The sequence below is a fragment of the Carassius auratus genome, unplaced genomic scaffold (genome assembly GCF_003368295.1).
Source record: "Carassius auratus strain Wakin unplaced genomic scaffold, ASM336829v1 scaf_tig00215630, whole genome shotgun sequence".
Taxonomy (NCBI): Eukaryota; Metazoa; Chordata; class Actinopteri; order Cypriniformes; family Cyprinidae; genus Carassius; species Carassius auratus.
In genome coordinates, this window is record NW_020528171.1 from 510,001 (window position 1) to 529,844 (window position 19,844).

At 40.2% G+C, this 19,844-nt stretch overlaps 3 protein-coding genes across 5 annotated transcripts in view; all 3 read right to left on the bottom strand.

The window, feature by feature from the left end:
- LOC113095183 (beta-1,4-mannosyl-glycoprotein 4-beta-N-acetylglucosaminyltransferase-like) overlaps positions 1-4,895 on the bottom strand; it is a 19,608-nt gene extending 14,713 nt beyond the window's left edge. The window contains exon 1 of the mRNA XM_026260817.1: positions 3,598-4,895. The gene's annotated coding sequence lies outside the window, so the exon portion shown is untranslated. The remainder of the gene's footprint in view (positions 1-3,597) is intronic.
- A 764-nt stretch (positions 4,896-5,659) lies between these two features.
- On the bottom strand, positions 5,660-12,718 carry LOC113095144 (TGF-beta-activated kinase 1 and MAP3K7-binding protein 1). 2 transcript variants are annotated; one of them, XM_026260758.1, is made up of 11 exons: positions 12,611-12,718; positions 11,891-12,021; positions 11,660-11,810; positions 10,934-11,020; positions 10,672-10,801; positions 10,452-10,568; positions 9,807-9,918; positions 7,682-7,826; positions 7,345-7,558; positions 7,074-7,227; positions 5,660-6,243 (listed from the first exon to the last, which is right to left on the bottom strand). In XM_026260758.1, the coding sequence occupies exons 1-11, from the start codon at positions 12,641-12,643 to the stop codon at positions 6,021-6,023; spliced, it is 1,497 nt and encodes a 498-aa protein (XP_026116543.1). In that variant the 5' UTR covers positions 12,644-12,718; the 3' UTR covers positions 5,660-6,020. The 2 variants fall into 2 exon arrangements, with proteins under 2 accessions (XP_026116543.1, XP_026116542.1); XM_026260757.1 differs by having other exon boundaries at positions 5,660-6,351.
- A 1,086-nt stretch (positions 12,719-13,804) lies between these two features.
- syngr1b (synaptogyrin 1b) lies at positions 13,805-19,331 on the bottom strand. Of its 2 annotated transcripts, none has more exons than XM_026260820.1 (4): positions 19,178-19,331; positions 17,413-17,650; positions 16,584-16,729; positions 13,805-16,058 (listed from the first exon to the last, which is right to left on the bottom strand). In XM_026260820.1, the coding sequence occupies exons 1-4, from the start codon at positions 19,283-19,285 to the stop codon at positions 15,837-15,839; spliced, it is 714 nt and encodes a 237-aa protein (XP_026116605.1). In that variant the 5' UTR covers positions 19,286-19,331; the 3' UTR covers positions 13,805-15,836. The 2 variants fall into 2 exon arrangements, with proteins under 2 accessions (XP_026116605.1, XP_026116606.1); XM_026260821.1 differs by having other exon boundaries at positions 15,925-16,502.
- Positions 19,332-19,844: the final 513 nt, after the last annotated feature.

Sequence of the window (19,844 nt, forward strand, 5' to 3'; positions counted from 1 at the left end):
GTAACGTACAGAAATAACATATTTTATAACTTAGCAGCTACAGCAAGTTTACAGAACATATTTCTGTTGGTTTGGTGAACAGCTTCTCTTCTATTTAACCTCATGACTCTGATAACTGACGGGAAACTCCAGGCTCTATTTCTGTCATAGCCCCGCCCACAGGCTCATCTGATTGGCCCAACACACTGAATGCATTCAGATGTGCTGTGACTGGCACTCATACACACACACACACACACACATTCAGATGAACACACAATGAATCTGTTATTACTCTAACTGGACTGGACAGAGGGTCTCAGGAGGCTCTGGGACAGGAAGCAGTCATCAGAGAGGAGGAAGTGCACAGCTGGAGGAGAGTGTGTGTGTGTGTGTGTGTGTGTTTGAGTGTACAGGACGATCCCCCCGCTGACGGGAAGCGAGTGGAACGTTCCATCAGGCGTCGCTCAGCTTACACTCAGAGGTCAGAAACAGGTCAGCACCATTTTGGCTGCAGTAGGTGTGTCCAGGACACAGCTGTAACGAGACACCCAACACACACACACATACACACACACACGCCTGACACAAACACACCACCGCTTCATCTGAACCTCAAATACGACAATACAATCTTCTGGACCTATACATCTATACATGCATTAAAACACGAAACACAACTTTTCTCTTCATTTGAGGTTTTCTCTCTGTGCGCTGGAAACATGTGTTTATTTAAATGAATTTACTTCAGTAAAATGATCCGAAGCAGCACTGGACTGTGTGAATCATTTGTTTTGCATTAACTGCAGCTGCACGGGAGGATTCTTAGTTCCCAGCATGCTTTGCAAAAGACTCAACAGGGAGAGTAAATGTTGAAATGAAGTGTTATTTTATGCATTTGTGAGTAAAGACTGCTAGCGTTTAATGTTTCTGTGCTATTTCTAAAATAAATGCTGTTTAAACACTTTCCTTAAAAAACATGAGCAAAAGCAATTATTCACTTTCATTTTAATTTAGATAGAGACATTCAACCAAAAATGGAAAATATCCATAATTTACAAAAGATATTTTAAAGAACATTGCTAACCAAACACCTGATGGTACCCACTGACTTCCATACTATATTGGTCATTGGTCAATCTTTTATTTAAATCTAATAAATCAGTATTTATTTATTATGACATTTATTTTGCAAATTTGAGTGCAAAACAAAAAACAAAAAATAAAACAGCAGAGAGAGAAAGCATAGTTTTTGTTTGTAGGATGCAGTAAAATGCTGAAGGAAGAAATGAGTCTCACATGAATCTCGTCAGGAATGGGACATTTGGGAAGAGGGAGAGAGATCCTTCTATTAGCAAAGAACAGTGAATGAAAATGTTCTGGAAAGCGGTTTTGTTCCTCTCTGTGATGGTAAATAAAGCTTCAAGAATAAATCTTCATCTGACATTGACTTATGTTAGTCAAGTGTTTTTTATAAAGCTAAGAACAGTGATCCTTTAGTCTTTCGTGCTTCTCTTAGTCTACATCTGCACATGATCAGGGACTAACAACACTCAGACACAATACTGCGTTACTTCGTCTGTTACTCTGTTACAGAAACAGATCAAGAGAACGTCTCAGATATAGTGACGGATCATTTCTGAATCAGTGATTCTGAGTAAATGATTCAGAACGGCATCTGTGCTTTTGTGCTCACATGCTGAATTCATCTGTGCAGGACGAGAAGTGTTGAATTCTGGGGAAATATGAAGATCAAGGAAAGTTTGATTTGTGATATGACTATTATAACATGAGACGAGCAGAAGTGAGCATCTAAAGCAGTCAAACTCTAATCAGATGTGTGTTCAGATGATCTTACACACCATCTGCATCCGACCTCCATCAGAGAACACCACGACTCTCTTGAGTGCACAGACACACACAGATCCTGATCACACACTCCTCCAGATGATGAATTCATCAGCTCGTGGTGTTTGTGTGTTATCTTACACACCATATGAGCTGAAGAAGACACGAGCTTCAACATCTGCTCACCGTGTGTTCTTACACACACACTCACACACGTTTGTTTTTGTGTAAAGTGTGTTCATCCCATAGGTGTAATGGTTTTTATTCTGTACAAACTGTATATTCTATGGCCCTTCACCAACCCTACACCTAACCCTAACCCTCACAGGAAACTTTGTGCATTTTTACTTTCTCAAAAAAACTCATTCTGTATGATTTATAAGTGTTTTGAAAAATGGGGACATGGGTTATGTCCTCATAAGTCACCCTCTCCTTGTAATACCTGTGTCATACCCATGACATTATACACACACACACACACCACTCTGTTCTGATGTGTGCTGCAGGACAGTCACCTGTGAGCCGAAACCACATCATACTCTAGAAAGCACCCGAGCAGAACCTGAACAGAGAGCTTCCCCTCCACTAACATCAAACCCATCTGTCCACGAGAACCACAGGAAAGCTGCCACAGCTCGACCCGAAAGAGAGAAATGTAGACGAAATGAAGCCCAGTTCGATTTTTCTATTAGGATGATTTATTTTCATGTAATGTTCATGAAAAGTCAGCACATTACCACCAAATTCTCAATAATGTAATGCAAAGACTTTTATTTAAATATTTGAATGATCTTCTTTAAATCATAAAGTCTCTGTACAGTCTGATAATGTTTGCATTTAATATGTAAGAGTTACTTTTTTGGGCATATTGAGAATCTAATGATAATCAGCTTTGAGTGGAATGAGAATTTAGAAGAATTAAAAACTCCAAACCTCCTGGTGTTCAATAACAGGAAATGGTCAAATGTGTTGCAATCCAAGTCATGCAAAAAAATAGGCGTCACTTTCCTCGTCCAAAACATAATGTCTGAATTATGAGTCAGAGACGTTCTTCTCACATTTAGGCACCTGACATGATGTTTTCACACAGATCCGGAGTCAAACCGCATCAGAATCTAAAGCGTCTTCGGAGGCCTGCAGGGTTGCACTGTTGCAGAGTTTATCACACATTTACACTGAACGCTGATATTTGACTTTGATAACACAACATGCATCAAACAGCTCTGGAGACAAACCCACATCAGATCTGAGCGGAAGCGAATCAACATCAGAGCCTAAACATACAGCAGCTAAAAACAGCTTTCATTTTACTTGTGAACAAAACACACTTTCTTATTTTTGGGGGGTTAATCATGAATCAGACACAACTAATCATCTGATATGATGTTTCCACAAAGATCTGGAGTCAAATCGCATTAGAATCTGGACTGCATCTTCAGAGGCCCGAACACAATGATTCAGTCACATTTAAATCACATTTACACACTTGGCTAAATATTTGGCTTTGATCACATAATCTGCGACATCAAACAGCAGACTCCGGAGTCAAACCGTGCACATCCGATCCGAAGCGAATCAGCATCAGTGATATAAACAGCAGCAGCAGCAGCGAGCGGTTAATGAGACGCCCGTGTTCTCGGCTCGTCTGACCGTTTCTCTTTGACCGAGCAGATGCTGCTCCCCATCCACCGACCCGCCTGTCCGTGTGTGTGTGTGTGTGTGTGTGTGTGTGTGTGTGTGTGTGTGTGTGTGTGTGTGTGTGTGTCTCACCCATCGCCTGACGCTCCTCTAGTTGTTCATTGCGGATGCGGTCTCAGGGTGGAGGTGAAAGCGAGGCTTTTGTTCCCATCGGAGCGGTCGGACGCGTCGCGGAGGGCGGGTGATGCTTCAGTGACGCTCGGCCGGTGTAGCGGGAGGATCGCGCTCGTGTCGGGCGTCCGCGTTTAAAACCATCCCGCTGCAGACGAAAGAGAAAATCACTCTCGATCCGCGCTGCTTCTCTCGCGGTCTGTTTTCTGCTCAAATGACGCTCTTCCGCCCAGCAGTGATCGGTGTGTCCGTCGGTACCGGGGGCGCAGAGACCCGCAGCTCCGCCCTCCGGACCACCGACACAAACACACACCGAGTGCGACAACCAGCGGATCACTTCAGCATCATCCAGCTCTTCATCCTCCACACGAGATCGTTACTCACCAGCAATCCCGGTTTAATCGCGTTCATCAGATTCAGCAGCGATGAGATGCGCGTGTGTGTGTACCAAACAATACCAACCATTTAAAACCATCAGATGTCTGTCAAATGTATCATTTCACATCAAACAGCGAACGTTCTGGCAGCTTCTCTCACACTTACTCCATCTGTAACATTTATAGAACGTTCGGCAAATGTGACAAGAACGTTACTTGTACATCGTTAATGGAACGTTTCTGTTACATTTTAGTTCGATCTTGGTCTAAGATAGTATTGACTCAGAAGTAACGTTATCATAACGTTGGCAAAAATGACCAAGAAAAACTTCTTTTAAACGTTTCAAAACCTGGATGTTCTGAACGCTCTGAAAACACATGTGGTGTTGATACACATCCTCATATCAGTCATTCGACCCTGTTCCCAAAGTTATTTTGAGAACAATGGTCAAACATTTAGCAAAAATGGCAAACCACCAAGAAGTTAAACGGGTTTGAATAAAAACTGTAGTTTAAATTTAAAAGAGTTCAATCTTTGGAGGTTGAGAGTAAACTCTGATCTTGATGAAAACATTCAAATCTGTCACGTTTGAACAATCTTTCAGCTTGACTTTGGCGAATCACCTGAAGTTTTGCTGCTACGAATGAAAAGAAAACTGTTAATTGACACCAAACTCAATCTCTGACCAGTCCCGAGGTTCTAGCTTCATCTGTGATCACCTCATCACTCACGAGGAAAGGACAGTGAATCAGAAGAACACTTGTGTATATATTTTAAAAGCTTTTCTCCTGATGATGCATAATTACAGTCTCACGTGTTTTCCAGGAAATTTACCACAAGAAGTCTGAGAGATGAGTGAATTCATTATTCTAGCGCCACCTTGTGGTCAATTAAGACCAAACCTGGTGCAAGGCTTCTTGATGATCAAAGGCATCTTTAGATTTTTCCACACATTTCTCACGATATCCTTGTAAAACTTCCAGAAAAGGACAGGTTTCCAAACATTGTTCATCAGGGTTCAGTGTCTGTCATTATCATCTGAGCGTGAAAAAATAGCTATAACTTAGTTTTTAAAAAAATCTGCACAAATACAGCAGATACATCCTGATGCCGACTCTTTAAATCATTTTCCATATTTAAAATGTTTATATAGCATATATGTTAACTAAAACTATTAAAAATCTAAATAATTAAAATAAACAAAATTAAAGCTCAATAGAATTATATATATATAATTCGATTCAGCTGTAATCTTATATATACTGTACATATATTTATTTTATTAAAAAACAAACCCAAAAATAAAAGCCCATGACAAACTAAAATTAAAATGAAAAATTCTAAAAATAAAAAATGTAATACTGATGAAAGAATACTCTAAAGATATAGAAGTAATCCTAAAAAAAGCTGTTGCAAGGCAGAAGAATGACACATTTCTGACTGTAATTTTAAAATAAACAAGTGATAGTTTTACCACGTATTAATATGACATCTGTCCCAAATAAATTCTGTTTGTTTCCCGAGTATTGAAAGACTATTGATTATGATTGAGAGAGAATTACAGCAGCACCTGGAGTCAGACGACGATCTTCAGATCCGAGAGCATCAGACTAACTCCAGAGTAAACCAGACCAGAGAGAGGAGCTGGAACAAGAGCGGTTTATTAGAGGAAGAACTCAAAGAACACACACACACACACAGAGACAGAGACAGACAGACGTATATATGCAGCTCAGCAGATTTAACCTCATCTTACAGAGACGTCAAACTCCACAGAAGCACAGAGAAAGAAGCTCAGAGAAACATGAATGTGAAGAGTTATAAAACTCAAGGACAGCAGGTGATCATAAGATGAAGATTTCCCTTTGATACAGTCAGTCCAGCTCCATTCATGATTACAGTCCAGAAATCTGGTTTAACCAGATTGCTGCCGGCTCACAGAGGTGAATGATATCCTGCGAGACACCTGTGACATCAGAGGGCCGATGTGATGCCGGAGCGGCTCCTCACTGCGGCCCCAGATCTCCAGACAGACCCTGGCCCTCGCTGTGGTCGGAGCCCCAGAGCCGGTAGAACTGTGTGAAGTCGACGTATGGAGGCACACGTCCCGTCTCGTCCGGCTGCGCCGCCTGACTGCCTCTCTGCCGGAACAAGCTGCCGTCTCCAGAGCTGGAGCTGGAGCTCTGCGTGTGTGTGGTGCTGGACTGCAGCGTCGCTGTGGGACTCTGACTGAGGGGAGGAGCACAGACACACAGAGGGGCGGGGTCAGAGGGAGGGGCGGGGCCAGGACTCTCACTGATGGGCTGTGAGGTGTCTATGGTCAGGGGAATCAGTGGACTACAGTAAAACAGGGGACCGTGGAGAGAGATTTATGTGTAACTGATAACTGTATGAATGCATTCAGCCGAAGGAAACAACAGCAACTGGATGCAGGATTATAATACTTCACTAGAACTATACCATAAAAAACATGTTCATTATTTGAGATCGGAAATTTAACGGAAATATTTTCTTAGTTTAATTTGACGTACTAAATGGCAAATACATAGGAAATGACTTTAATGTAAAAATAAAAAATTCATTTTAATTTAGATTAAATTATTGTGCTAAAATGTATAAATAAATAATAAATACAATTCTAAAAGTAAAAATGAGTAAAAAAAAATAACTGATAAAAATGGCAAACTAAATTACTAAAACTTTAAAATGAAAAAGGGAACTTAATTTCTCATTTTCATTTAGTTTAACTTGAACTGAGATTACAAAATAAATACAATCCTAAAAATGAGTAAAAACAATATAGACACATATAATAACTAATAAAAATGGCAAAAACTAACTAAATTACTAAAACTTTCAAATAAAAAAATAATCTTTTAATTTAGTTTTAATAGCAACATTTCCTATTTTCCTTTAGTTTAACTTTATATACTTAAATTACAATAAATAAAAGTATAAAAATAATCATTTATAAAAATAAATAAAACAATAACTTAAAAGTCAGTAACTGAAACACAAGCACAAGCGCCTGACTGAAGGGAAGCGGTCATCGCTGTTACCCGGCGGTCGGCGTGTCTCCCTCCAGCGTGGACGCAGTGTTGGAGCCGTTGGTCAGCGTCCCCTGCGCAGGCATCACCAGAGACAGCATCACGCTGGTCTTACTGGTGCTCTGATGGTTGGAGTACGGCACAGACACCGGGTAGATCCGCCCTCCTGCGCACACACACACACCCATCGTGTACGGACTCACTGGTTCTGAAAGCTACACTTATATCCTACTCTGAGGAGGCAGTGTTAATGCATACGGTTAAGAGTGGCTGATGTTCTGACCTTGTGTGGGTGTGAGCGAGCCGTCTGCGAGGGTGTAGTTAATGACTCTGATCAGAAGAGTCATGTCTTCATGTCTGCTGCAGTGTGATGCTCTCTGTCTGCCGCTCACGTAAACATCATGATGCAGACGCTTGACGCGCTCCACCACCGACTGCGCAGCCGCCTCCAGACTGCTCTGCTGTGCCAGCTCCGCCGCTACCATGGCAACCATCTCCTGCCGGGGAACATGGGAAATGTAGTCCACAGATGTGACGCTCAGAAAACACAAGGCTTTATTTCAGCAGCTCTTTCATTCAGACTAATGAGCAATGATTCATGCTGACTGGTGATGAATCACCTGGTTGACCTGCTCCGGTCCGTGGGCCGACTCCAGGGCTTTTATCAGCCCCTCTGACATCAGCAACAGGAAGCCAGTCACGCCCTCCAGTGATTGGCCGCCGTGGATCTCAGGCTCCGCGATGATTGGCTTTTGTGTCGCTGCACTGAATACACACACATCAGCAAAAAAAAAAAAAAAGTACAAAACCATTTACATTATTTAGATTTGCTGGAGTTCATATTAAGAATTTTGTGCCGTTTTAGTGGAAAAGCTTTTCATTTTGCCAGTTTTCATAGGAAAACTAAACTAAAAACAGGAAACTAAAATTAGGTCAAACAAACTGTTCTCTTGAATGGTGCTTATGTGAAAATGCGGTTATTATAAAGAAATAGGGCTGCATGGTAGTGATCATGATTTCTTCTTCTCTTGATTTATTAAGCATAATCATTAGTGATATTTGATATTCCAAGGTTTTTCATGAAAAGGATTTCTGCCCAGTGGTTTACTTAATGTTCTCACATGACAACGTAAGACATTAACTAAAGTATTCACAATTAACTAAAATATGACTAAAACATCAGCAGTTTACACTAAAACTAGACTGAAATACTGAGAGAAGAATAAATTGCCAGGACTTTTAGTCAACGGAAATAAAAAAAGATAAGTTTGACTACATATCATGAAAAGGACATTTGACAAAAGACAAAAGTAAAAAAAAAATTGCTGAGCATTAGTGCAGAAACCTTTTTAATGTGTGTGTGTGTGAGAGAGAGAGTGTGTAGAGTGTGTGTGTGTGTGTGTGTGTGTGAGAGAGAGAGAGAGAGAGAGAGAGAGAGCGTGTTTGTTGTTAAATCATCTAAACCAACAACATGTATGTTAGACCCTATACCATCTAAGCTCCTAAAAGAGGTGCTTCCAGAAGTCATAGGTCCTCTTCTGACTATTATTAATTCCTCATTGTCATTAGGATATGTCCCCAAAACCTTCAAACTGGCTGTTATTAAGCCTCTCATCAAAAAACCACAACTTGACCCCAAAGAACTAGTTAATTATAGACCAATCTCGAATCTCCCTTCTCTGTCCAAGATACTAGAAAAGGTGGTATCCTCACAATTATATTCCTTCTTAGAGAAAAATGGTATATGTGAGGATTTCCAGTCAGGATTTAGACCGTATCATAGTACAGAGACTGCTCTCCTTAGAGTTACAAATGATCTGCTCTTATCATCTGATCGTGGGTGTATCTCTATATTAGTTTTATTGGATCTTAGTGCTGCGTTTGACACAATTGACCACAACATTCTTTTGCATAGACTTGAACACTGTTGGCATCAGTGGAAGTGCATTAGCATGGTTTAAATCGTACTTATATGACCGTCATCAGTTCGTAGCAGTGAATGAAGATGTATCATATCGATCACAAGTGCAGTATGGAGTACCTCAAGGCTCAGTTCTAGGGCCGCTACTCTTCACGCTTTATATGTTACCCTTGGGAGATATCATCAGGAAACATGGTGTTAGCTTTCACTGTTATGCTGATGATACTCAGCTCTGTATTTCTTTGCAGCCCGGTGAAACACACCAATTTGAAAACTAATGGAATACATAGTCGATATATATATAAAAAAAAACTGGATGACGAGTAATTTTTTACTGCTAAATTCTGAAAAAACAGAGGTGTTAATTATAGGACCTAAAAACTCTGCTTGTAATAACCTAGAACACTGTCTAAGACTTGATGGTTGCTCTGTCAATTCTTCGTCATCCGTTAGGAACCTAGGTGTGCTACTTGATCGCAATCTTTCCTTAGAAAGCCACGTTTCTAGCATTTGTATAACTGCATTTTTCCATCTCAAAAATATATCTAAATTACGGCCTATGCTCTCAATGTCAAATGCAGAAATGTTAATCCATGCATTTATGACTTCAAGGTTAGACTATTGTAATGCTTTATTGGGTGGTTGTTCTGCACGCTTGGTAAACAAACTACAGCTAGTCCAAAATGCAGCAGCAAGAGTTCTTACTAGAACCAGGAAGTATGACCATATTAGCCCTGTCCTGTCCACACTGCACTGGCTCCCTATCAAACATCGTATAGATTTTAAAATCTATAAGTGTGTGTGTGTGTGTGTCAGAAACACACCTGAGGACATCAATGTCAGTGTAGTTGAATTTGACTTTATAATCTCCAATCCGTCGAGTGCTGCTCTGACCTGAGATCAGTCCAGTTTGCCTCAAGCGCACCTGATCCAGACCTGAGAGACACACAATCAACACTTACTGATAAAGCATAAAATAAAATAAACACGGTTTCAGCATGAGTGTGTCATTCACCACGCCAAGGTGTCAGGAAACACAAAAAAGAGCCTCTGAACCAGTTCATTGAAACGAATGAGTCAGAGTCATATTTCTGTCCGAATCACAGACCTGCTGACGTGGATAACATCATATTATTATCATATTGACAGGACAATCAGAAAAAATATATAGTAATTAGTGTCTTCAAATGAATAAATCGCATAAAAAATAAAGGTTTTATACAAACATGCATGTATATATACATTTAAATTATATATATATATGCTGCACAATTTGCCCACAATTTTGGCCAAATTGTGCAGCTCTGCAAACCTGAATTTTTAAATTGCAATTTTTATCAGAAAATGGCTTTTAGAATTTTCCACAGTACACATCCATTTACAATAAAGTCAGATTTTGACTGCATGTTGTATTTAACTCATTAGTGTGTGTGTGTGTGTGTGTGTGTGTGTGTGTGTGTGTGTCTGACCCAGCTGGGCGAGTCTGGACAGCTCGTCCTCATTGTCGGTTGTGTGCGCTCGTCCGATCTGGATCACCTGGTTCTGACCGTCAGTGGTGGTCTTACAGAGAAGAGCGCGGTTGGTTCCTGAGAACACAGAAATTTAGTTTCAGCGTTTGTGCTCCAGACATGACTGATTCCTCAGATTGATTGACTGTGTGTGTGTGTGTGTGTGTGTCTGAGAACATACCGACATTAGCGATGTAGAGTTTATTATTGAGTATCAGAGCGACTATAGCAGTGGCTCCTCCTGAAACCTCCTTCTCTAAAGCCTTCAGCCGTTCCGCGATCTTCTGAGTCTGAGCTGACAAACAGACGCCCTGAAAGACAGACAGATGTCAGACAGCAGAGAGAGAGATGTCAGACAGACAGACAGATGTCAGACAGCAAGACAGAGACTGTAATCCAGAGCAGAAGCAGTGATCCGAGTCTCTTCACGTATGTGTGCTCACCTCAGGAAGCTGTGTTTGGAGGTTTGCTTTCTCTGCAAGAGCATCATCAATGGTCTCGAAGTAGCTCTTCTCTACAACATCAAAAGCCTGAGAGATCAGTACAGAAGATATTATTATTATCATTACTATTTGCCATTTACACAGTTATTGTATACTAAATTTTTATCATGATGCTTTGCACTATTTTAAAGGAAATATCAGCAGAAAAAACTGATAAAACATCACAATAATCCACAAGTAATACACACCACTAGCTTTAACTCAAACACACAGAGTCTATAATCATAATAACACTTCCTCCAGTGAAAAGTGCATCTGCTGTTGTCTCTCACAGATTAGTTTAGATCTGTTTAAACGCTGCTTGATCTGTGCAGATTTCTCTCCTGATTCAGACCAGAACACTTTTTCACTGGAGGAAGTGTTATTATGATTATAGACTCTATGTGTTTGAGTTAAAATCATCTTAATGCTGGATGTGTTTCAGGTTTTGTCTTCTCCAGATGTTCACTGATGGACTGGAGTGCTGTGGATTATTGGGATGTTTTTATCAGACTCTCATTCTGACGGCACCCATTCACTGCAGAGCATCCATTGATGAGACACTGATGCAGTGCTACATTTCTACAAACCTGATGAAGAAACACACTCCTCCTGATCTCAGGTGAACAGAGGGGGAGCACATTTTGGTCAAATTTCAAAGCTCAGTCAGATGTGCAGCTCTGATACCTGTGAGAGGATTCTGCGCACGTCTGCGTCCGTGTGACCGGTGCTCAGCTGACCCAGCAACAGCTCCGCCGTCAGACACTGAGACACGAAACTGGCCACGCGGCTGCCGTCGTAGCCGTTAAACACGCCGTAGAGGAAGCAGCTCTCAGTGCTGAGGAGGGAACAGGAAGTGACATCAGTGCACACTGATCAGAGTCTGCGCAGACATCGCAGATAGTAGAGTGGCTCTACCTGAAGCGGAAGTGTCCGTCTTCGTTCGGATGACTCTGGGTCCCTTTCCCATCTGGGCCGTACACACAGTTCGGGGCCGAACCGACGCCACACAGCTGACACAGAGGAAGATCGTCCGTCCAGCTCTGATGCTGTAATCACACACACCTGATCGATCGATCACCTGATTCAGACACTGCTCAAACCTGATCACTCCCATCTTTAGCACTTTTCTGAGACATCATGAAATAATTATTACTGTGCCACTGCTGAATCTGAAAACCATTCAGTGAGTCTGAAAGCCATCTGAATTTATTGAGAAATTTCAATGTATTTTAATGTCACATGCTTTTACAGATCTTCAAGTCCCTGGTATGTTTGCCGTAGTTGCTTTTTTGGGGATTGCTGCTTTTCTATTTGTTTTCATTCGGTTCAGTGGTTAATCTGACAGTTCGTGTAATAACATATAATAATGTAATACTTCAGATCATTAGATTCAACATAACAGTGACAAATAAATAATTAATAACGGAATGAATGCATTAGATGACGTGTAATGGTGTAAAGAAAAGAGATTTACTGTGGTAAACACTGTCGCAAATCAACACACGGAATAAACGCTATAACTGATGCTTTAATCACTCACGACCCTCATGATATTCGTGTGTGTCACACTTCACGGACAGCACCGCGGTGGAGAAGTAATAATGAGTTCGTGAAGAGAGAAAAGTGCTTTCTTACGCTCTGCATCAGACTCCTGCGCTGCGCCGCCATCTTGACCGGAAGTGAGCGGCGTCGGAGCTAGAGCTCATCTGCGCGCATGCGCGACTCAGCCTCAGACCAGTCTGCTTCGGTCCTTCCCTGGTCACCATAGCAACCGCGCTTTTCCTTGCGATCCAGTGTTGGGAAAAGTTGCTTTTAAAAGTAATGCATTATTATATTGCATTACTTCCTAAAAAGTAACTAATTACATTGCTTAGTTACTTTTTATTGAAAGTAATGTGTTTAAATCTGGGCTGGGCTTGCTTGTTTGCTTTCAATATAAAAAGTTATATTTTTGTCAAATGTAAAAGCCCTTTCACACCAAAAAGCCTCAGGCTGAAGGAAATATAAATTCACATCTGTACAGTAGAACACAGAAAAAAGCTCAACACTCTTCGATATAAAAAAGAAGAAGAAATGTTAGTTTATCTTGTGTAATTTTTGCTCATTAGTTTGATAGATTAATTGATGAATTGGATCATCGGAGGTCAGCAGCAAATGTAATAAAATGTTATTAAATACATAAATGATATTTGTATTATTTAACATATCTAATTATTGCAGCTTTGAGTCATATTCAGAGTTTCTTTTAACTGTTTTTATTCATTTTGAAGAAAAACTACATTTTATTTATTTATTTATTTTGCTAGTGAGTGAGTGAGATGAATTAATGCATGTTCACATTTAATCTAAAACTAAAGTAACATCTTACTCCCGATTTCTCCTGAAGGGGAAAAGGAGATCTATCAATCAATAAATGGGAAAAAAGTAACTTGCATTACTTATTTGAAAAAGTTACTCAGATATTTTCATAAGTAATGTATTACTTTACTAGGTACTTAAAAAAGTAATCTAATTACGTAACGTCACGTTACTTATGATGCATTACCCCGAAACACTGCTGATAGCTCATGCAAATCATGGAGACATCTATGTGACACATGTTTTAGTGTTTGTTTATCTGCGGTACATCTATAGAATGTTTCCTATAAGATGTAAAATAGACGTTTAAAAGATGTCTTTAAGATGTTTATGATTTAGAATACATGTAAAATTTACATCTTAGAAACGTTTATCAGATGTTTGTAAACAATAGATGCTTTCCAGATGAAGCGATCTTTAACAGACATCATGCAGACGTGTACATGACATATAGACTTAAAAAAAATACGTCTTGCAGATGTAAATGCAGACATCAAATAGACGTCTTTGTGATGTAGGTGTGCTATCAGTGGTAACGTTAACAGAATGTTCGCTCAAAATTATCTGCATTGAGTCCGAAATCGCATACTTTCACTAACCCAATGAATTTCTTGAGGATAAAATCCTTCCCTTCGCTTTTTAAATGCCTTCCTTCACTCTATAAAATACATTCCATTACGGAAATCAAAAGTTTGGCGTGAATGCATGCTCGCACGTTCACCTGAGGACAGACAGAGTCAGCTCACCTGCTGGAGCTGAAGGAAAACTAGTTTATGATCAGAGAATGAAATCCCTCCGCACACCTGCACAAAGCCTGGAGGAAACAGCTGCAGTCTGTAGAATATTCTAGAAAACACTGACAAACTGTGAAGCGTCTGAGATCCTTCTGCTGCATCAGTACTAGATTAAATGAGTTACAAACATGAACCTAATGGCACTCTTAAAAATACATCTTTCAAAAGTGTTTTCACAGCAATGCAATGAAATAACCATTTTGGTTTCTTGAGGAACCCAGCTAACAGAGAACATTTTCAGTATGAAGAAACATTTTAACTGTAATATTAACAGAATGCTCAGTTAGAGTTGTCTGCTCTTTAAAGCAGTGGTTGATGGCAATTTCACTTTTTTAACATTAGTTAGCAAAGTTAGTTTTAGTCTTTAAAAATTCTGGCAGTTTAATGCCTACAAAACCTACAACGAGCTTCTTCCGGGGTCCATTACGTCATAAACCCCGCCCCTGGGAACACGCAGCATGGAGCTAAGCCCTGTTGTGCTGCTTTAGAGAAGAGGAAGAGAAAACTAGGGGTGCATGTAAAAATCTGTTCATATATGAATCACGAATCTGTCTTTAACGATTCTAACAGATTCACAAGTTTTAAAACCAATGTTCTAATGCAGCGGTTCTCAATCCTGTTCCTCGCGACACCCTGCTCTGCATCTCTCTCTCTCTCTCATTCAGATCAGCTTCGACAAACTGTTCAATTTAAACACTAAGGCGTCTGTGAGAGAAGGGACAGATTGTTGTGGAGTAAAGGTAAATTATGAAAAAATATAATGCATTTAAAAAAAAAAATGAAGCATGAACACGTTAGACTGTGCCCCATAAACAAAATCAAGCCTAGAAAAAAACAGTCAACCACCCCTTTAACAATGTTCTCAAAACATTTGCTAAAAATATTATTTATACATTGTTCCTGAAACGTGTTATTTCTCAAGTGTTCTGTTGGACATTTTTAAAATGTTACTCTTTGTTTCAGAGCATTCAGAGAAAGTAATGTACATGTTTGCCAAATTATACAAATTATATGTTCCCTTAACGTTTGTACAACAAAGAAACAATGTTTTTAAAACTTGAAACATCTAATGAAACATTAGAAAAGCATTCTTAATTTTTTTACTGATCTGGTCTTTAATAATGTTTTTAAAAACGCTATCTTACAGTGTTATTTATGCCATACATCACATGTTGTATTTCTAAAATGTATAAGTTGGATGTTCATATTATTTTTTTATATATTTTTTTTTTCATTTGATACTGCTTGTTTTCGAATGTTAATAGAAAATGTAACCTTCACATGTTGCTGTATATATTTTTAAAACATTTCAAAAACTGGCCATTTTGAATGTTTAGTAAACATTCAGGAGTGACATTATCATAACTTAATGGGAATGTAAGAAAAACCTTCACAGAACATGTTTTTGTAGCTGGGAACCATTCAGTGATCAATTCTTAAAAGTATGTTTTCTTAGTGTAAAGACCATTTTGAAGAAACTAAAGGACGTCTTTTCTAATGGAACGATGGTTCTTCATGGAACCATCAATTCTGATAAAGAACCTTTATTTTTGAGAGTGTGAGCACATTGATGCTGAGGTGTCACTCAATAACACAAATAACCTCATTTTGAATACAAATCAGTCGTTTGTATAGCATGACAGTTTACAGAATATTCTACAGCTGATCAGACTGGTGTTCGGTGGGTGAGGTGGTGCCGTGACCCTGGTTCAGTACTCCTGCCGCTGGTACCCCACTGACCCATCGAACACGCCGTCGCCGCTCTGCTGGTAGGACCCGGTTCCTCCCGGACTCTCCAGAGCGTCTCCAGCACTGTAGGAGCTGTATGGCACGCTGCCGGCGTCCTGGCTGGGGTCGGTGTAGTCCTGCGAGAACAGAGCCGAATCCGCACCCAGCTTATATCTCTGAAACGCTAGGAAGGCCTGAGCGGCCTGGATGATGCAGGTTCGGATGAAGGAGGATTTTAACAAGGAAATGATGGATTAGGGTTCAATGAAGGGTTAAAAAAAGACAAGGTGGGGAAGGATGAGGATGTGAAGGATAGAAAGAAAATATGAAGAAAAGAGAGAAGGATCAGATTCAGTTTGATTAATCAGAAAACAGAAGATCGACAGGTTCCAGTAACAACATGATCATCAACACACATCAACATTATTTCGTTCTTTAATGAGCTTCTGAGATGAATTCATTCCTTGAGATGACCGCTGAGGCTGGAGTCTCACACACAAACTCAAAGGGAACCTGTTTATTCATGTGTGAGTGTGTGTGTGTGTGTGTGTGTGTGTGAGAGGTCAGGGCTGGGTAAAGAGTTCCTCATACTCCTCTTCAAAACACACTCGTTTGAGTCTCTCCAGAGAGACCAGTGTAAGAGCTCCCTGAAACACACGCCAACACACCTGAAATCATCAACACAGCTCCAGCACAAACTCATGAGTTTAACTACTGCAGCTACAGACCCAGGTGAAGATGGAGAAGAAGGAGAAGGTGATGGCGGCCCGCGCCGCGTCTCCACCCGACTGCAGCGGGTTGTCCTCCGCTTTCGACACCTGCCACTGATTGGCCAAGAAACAAAAGCCCACGAACCAAACGAAGGACCAGAACGCTGGAACAGACAGACATGGACACACACTGAGACGGTAAGAGACTGAGGACACACCACACTCACTGGAAAATAATAGTTTACAAGAAAACCCTGCTTCTTTTATTCTACTTAAATGCCATGTTTAATTTAATGCACTACTTACCGTTTTTTCTTTGAAGTATTTTTGTTTATTCTGTAAGTGTATATTCAGTTTTTGTGTATATGCACATAATAATTTGCTAATAATCTGTAATAATTATTGTGGTTAACTGTGTAAACTGTATTCCCAGCTAATGTTCTCACAATTATATAAATGTTAGGACAAATTGTTCCTAAAGAAATCTGTATGGAACATTCTTCTTGACGTAAAGCACATTATTTTTTAAATACTGTACATTATTGTAGATCATCTATGCTGATCTGTGTGACCCTGTCTCTCTCTCTCTTTCTCAACACACACACACACACACGATGCGCACACACACACATACAATGCACAAAACTCCACATTTGAACAGTCACCAGCAAATACTCAAACTAATAAGAAAACACACTTCCAGTAGCTGATTCAGGAGCACCAGATTGTCAGATTGGACATTTCAAAACGATGTTCCCATAATGTTTTCTATAACCTAAGCTTGTGGCCTGGGATAGTTCTCTGACTTGAACAAACATAATAATACACGTCATGTGTGAAGATCTACCTGAGGTTCCCACGTCGGCCAGCACAGCTTTCTTGCGGTCCTTGACGCTGCTGATCTGAGGGAAATATGCGTCTAAAGCCAGGAAGGCCATGCAGCAGAGGAAGGCCAGCGAGCCCATGCTGACCGCGTAGTTACAGGCGTTCTGGTTCCGGTTAAAGATGCAGAACTGCTCGACCTCATCAGGCCTGTTGATGTAGCCCTCGTTAACGACACAGCCGAAGATCACCAACGAGAAGAACTGAGGAGAGCAGAACACACAGATCACACGCTCTTCCAACGAGCGAAACAGGAGTCATCCGCCACCATTGACTTCTGACAGCTACAGGACGTTGTTTTCTACGAACGCTGAAGTCAAAATAGAACATCGGATTTCTTGAGGAATAAGTTTTGTAATGGACCAGCTCTTGGCACCTGATCATAATGTGTTGTGGTTTTAATATAAAAGAAAATTAGAACCAGTTTAAAGCAAATGAAAGGAGGAAACTAACGGTTTGTCCTCTTCAGCCGAACGAGTCATAAACAGAAACTCACAGGTGTTAAAGAACAAGCAGAAACACGCCGAAGTTCCTTTTTCTCTCTTCAACAAACCAAGCGTGCTGAGCGTCCATGGTGTGAATCTCACTGCGGTCAGATGCTGTGAACTAGCCACCAATTACTGGAGTAAAAAGCAAGCAGCACTTCTGTGTGATGAAGCTCTCGTACAATACACAAAAATGTAATATTGAATATCATCTAGTCTGTGTTTTTTTGCTTGGCCACGGTATAACCAGTGATTAGTCTCTGAATGAATCAGTGCTTTTGGATGAATCTGTTGAATCAGTGATTCAGTGACTCGATCATAAAGAATCGTCCAGTGTGATGAGATGAGATGAGCAGAAGAACAGAGACATTTATAGACACTGGGACTCTGTTCTGGCAGGAATGGAAAACAACAACAAACACAAGCATAAACCATACTCACTGAATGTGTTCTGCACTTAAAAATATACTGATCAGATTAATCAAGAACAATCTGACCTCTGTCACTTTATTGAAATGGTGATCAATATGCATCTGATTCAATAGTCATAGCATTTTAATCTCATAACTAGTGTTACAATTACGCCTGGCGTCAAAGTTATGATGAAAACAGCTGTATTCACTCAGGACCCATACAGAAACCATGCAGCTTCACAGTAATAACCGGAAAAATAATCAGAATCGTGCAAACTACAACAAATATGAAACTAATTTAAATGTGTCCAAAGGACAACAATCCGCTCAAAACACACAAATAAAAAACATAAATGAAAAGACAGTACCATCTTTGTTAAAATGTTTCTTTCATGATCACTTTAGAATATTCTAAAATATCACTTTATTCTGCTAAACACATGCAGAATACATTCTCTTGAAGAAGGGCAATCTTTATGACTGAATAAATCAAATCTGACCACATCTGAACCTGAACGGACAGGATTTGGACACTGGATACAGTTTTGCGTGTGTGTGTGTGTGTGTGTGTGTGTGTTTGTAATGTATGCGTCTGCACACGCGCGCACACAGACAGACACACGCGCGCGCGCGCTATAATGTAGTTTCCACTGACCATGGCATGTTGTTGAGCTAATTCTGTTTTCTAATATCTGAAGCCCCACAAAACATTGTCTCACCCCTGATTAATAGCACTTGATTGCATGAGTATGCATTTCAATCAGAAGCACCGTGTCCGGCGCATCTCTCGCAGCATCAGAAGCTGTTTGCTCCTCATGATAACCGTACGTACCCAGGACACGATCCGGAGGCCGGTGTGCGGCTGCTGGATGAACGTGAGCGGCTCGAAAGATCCACCGGCTCTGCCCGCGCCGTACGCGCCCCGCTCCATCCCGTCCATCAGCTGCCCGCGCGCTCCCTCTGCGCGCTCTGGTGAGGAGGAGAGACCGTCGGGAGCGCGCGGTGGCGTGTGAGGCGCGTGACCGTGGGGTTGGAGATTCAGATTTTTTTCAATTCTTCGATTTTAATTCCAAGTAGAATTACAAATTGATGGATTTATATATTTATTAATGTATATTTTAATTAATTTAGTTCTTATTTTATTTTAAAGTTAATTTTTACACTGTAAAATTATATTTGAACCTGTGAATAAAAATATATATTTGAAATCTATTATTATTCTGAAATTATTTCAGTTACGTTGCTTCAAAGTTTCACGGTTAATTATGTATTGCTTGGCCTTACTTTATAAATGTCTGAAATTTACAGTCGTGGCCAAAAATATCGGCACCCTTGGTAAATATGATCAAAGAAGGCTGTGAAAGTTCATCTGCATTGTTTATCCTTTTGATCTTTTATTAAAAGAAATCACAAAAATGTACCCTTTCATTGGATAAAAATTATTTAAAACGGGGGAATACCATTATGAAATATAGGTTTTTCTCAAATACTCGTTGGAC

Excerpts from the sequence above, each read along its gene's own strand:
- LOC113095144 (XM_026260757.1), bottom strand. The coding sequence starts at position 12,643 with ATGGCGGCGCAGCGCAGGAGTCTGATGCAGAGC. Across the intron at positions 11,811-11,890 it reads GACGGACACTTCCGCTTCAG|CACTGAGAGCTGCTTCCTCT; the intron begins GTAGAGCCACTC and ends TTCCCTCCTCAG. Across the intron at positions 6,352-7,073 it reads GGAGACACGCCGACCGCCGG|TCCACTGATTCCCCTGACCA; the intron begins GTAACAGCGATG and ends GTTTTACTGTAG.
- syngr1b (XM_026260820.1), bottom strand. The coding sequence starts at position 19,285 with ATGGACGGGATGGAGCGGGGCGCGTACGGCGCGGGCAGAGCCGGTGGA. Across the intron at positions 16,730-17,412 it reads GGCCGACGTGGGAACCTCAG|CGTTCTGGTCCTTCGTTTGG; the intron begins GTAGATCTTCAC and ends TGTCTGTTCCAG. Across the intron at positions 16,059-16,583 it reads TCTTCTCCATCTTCACCTGG|GCCGCTCAGGCCTTCCTAGC; the intron begins GTCTGTAGCTGC and ends TGCATCATCCAG.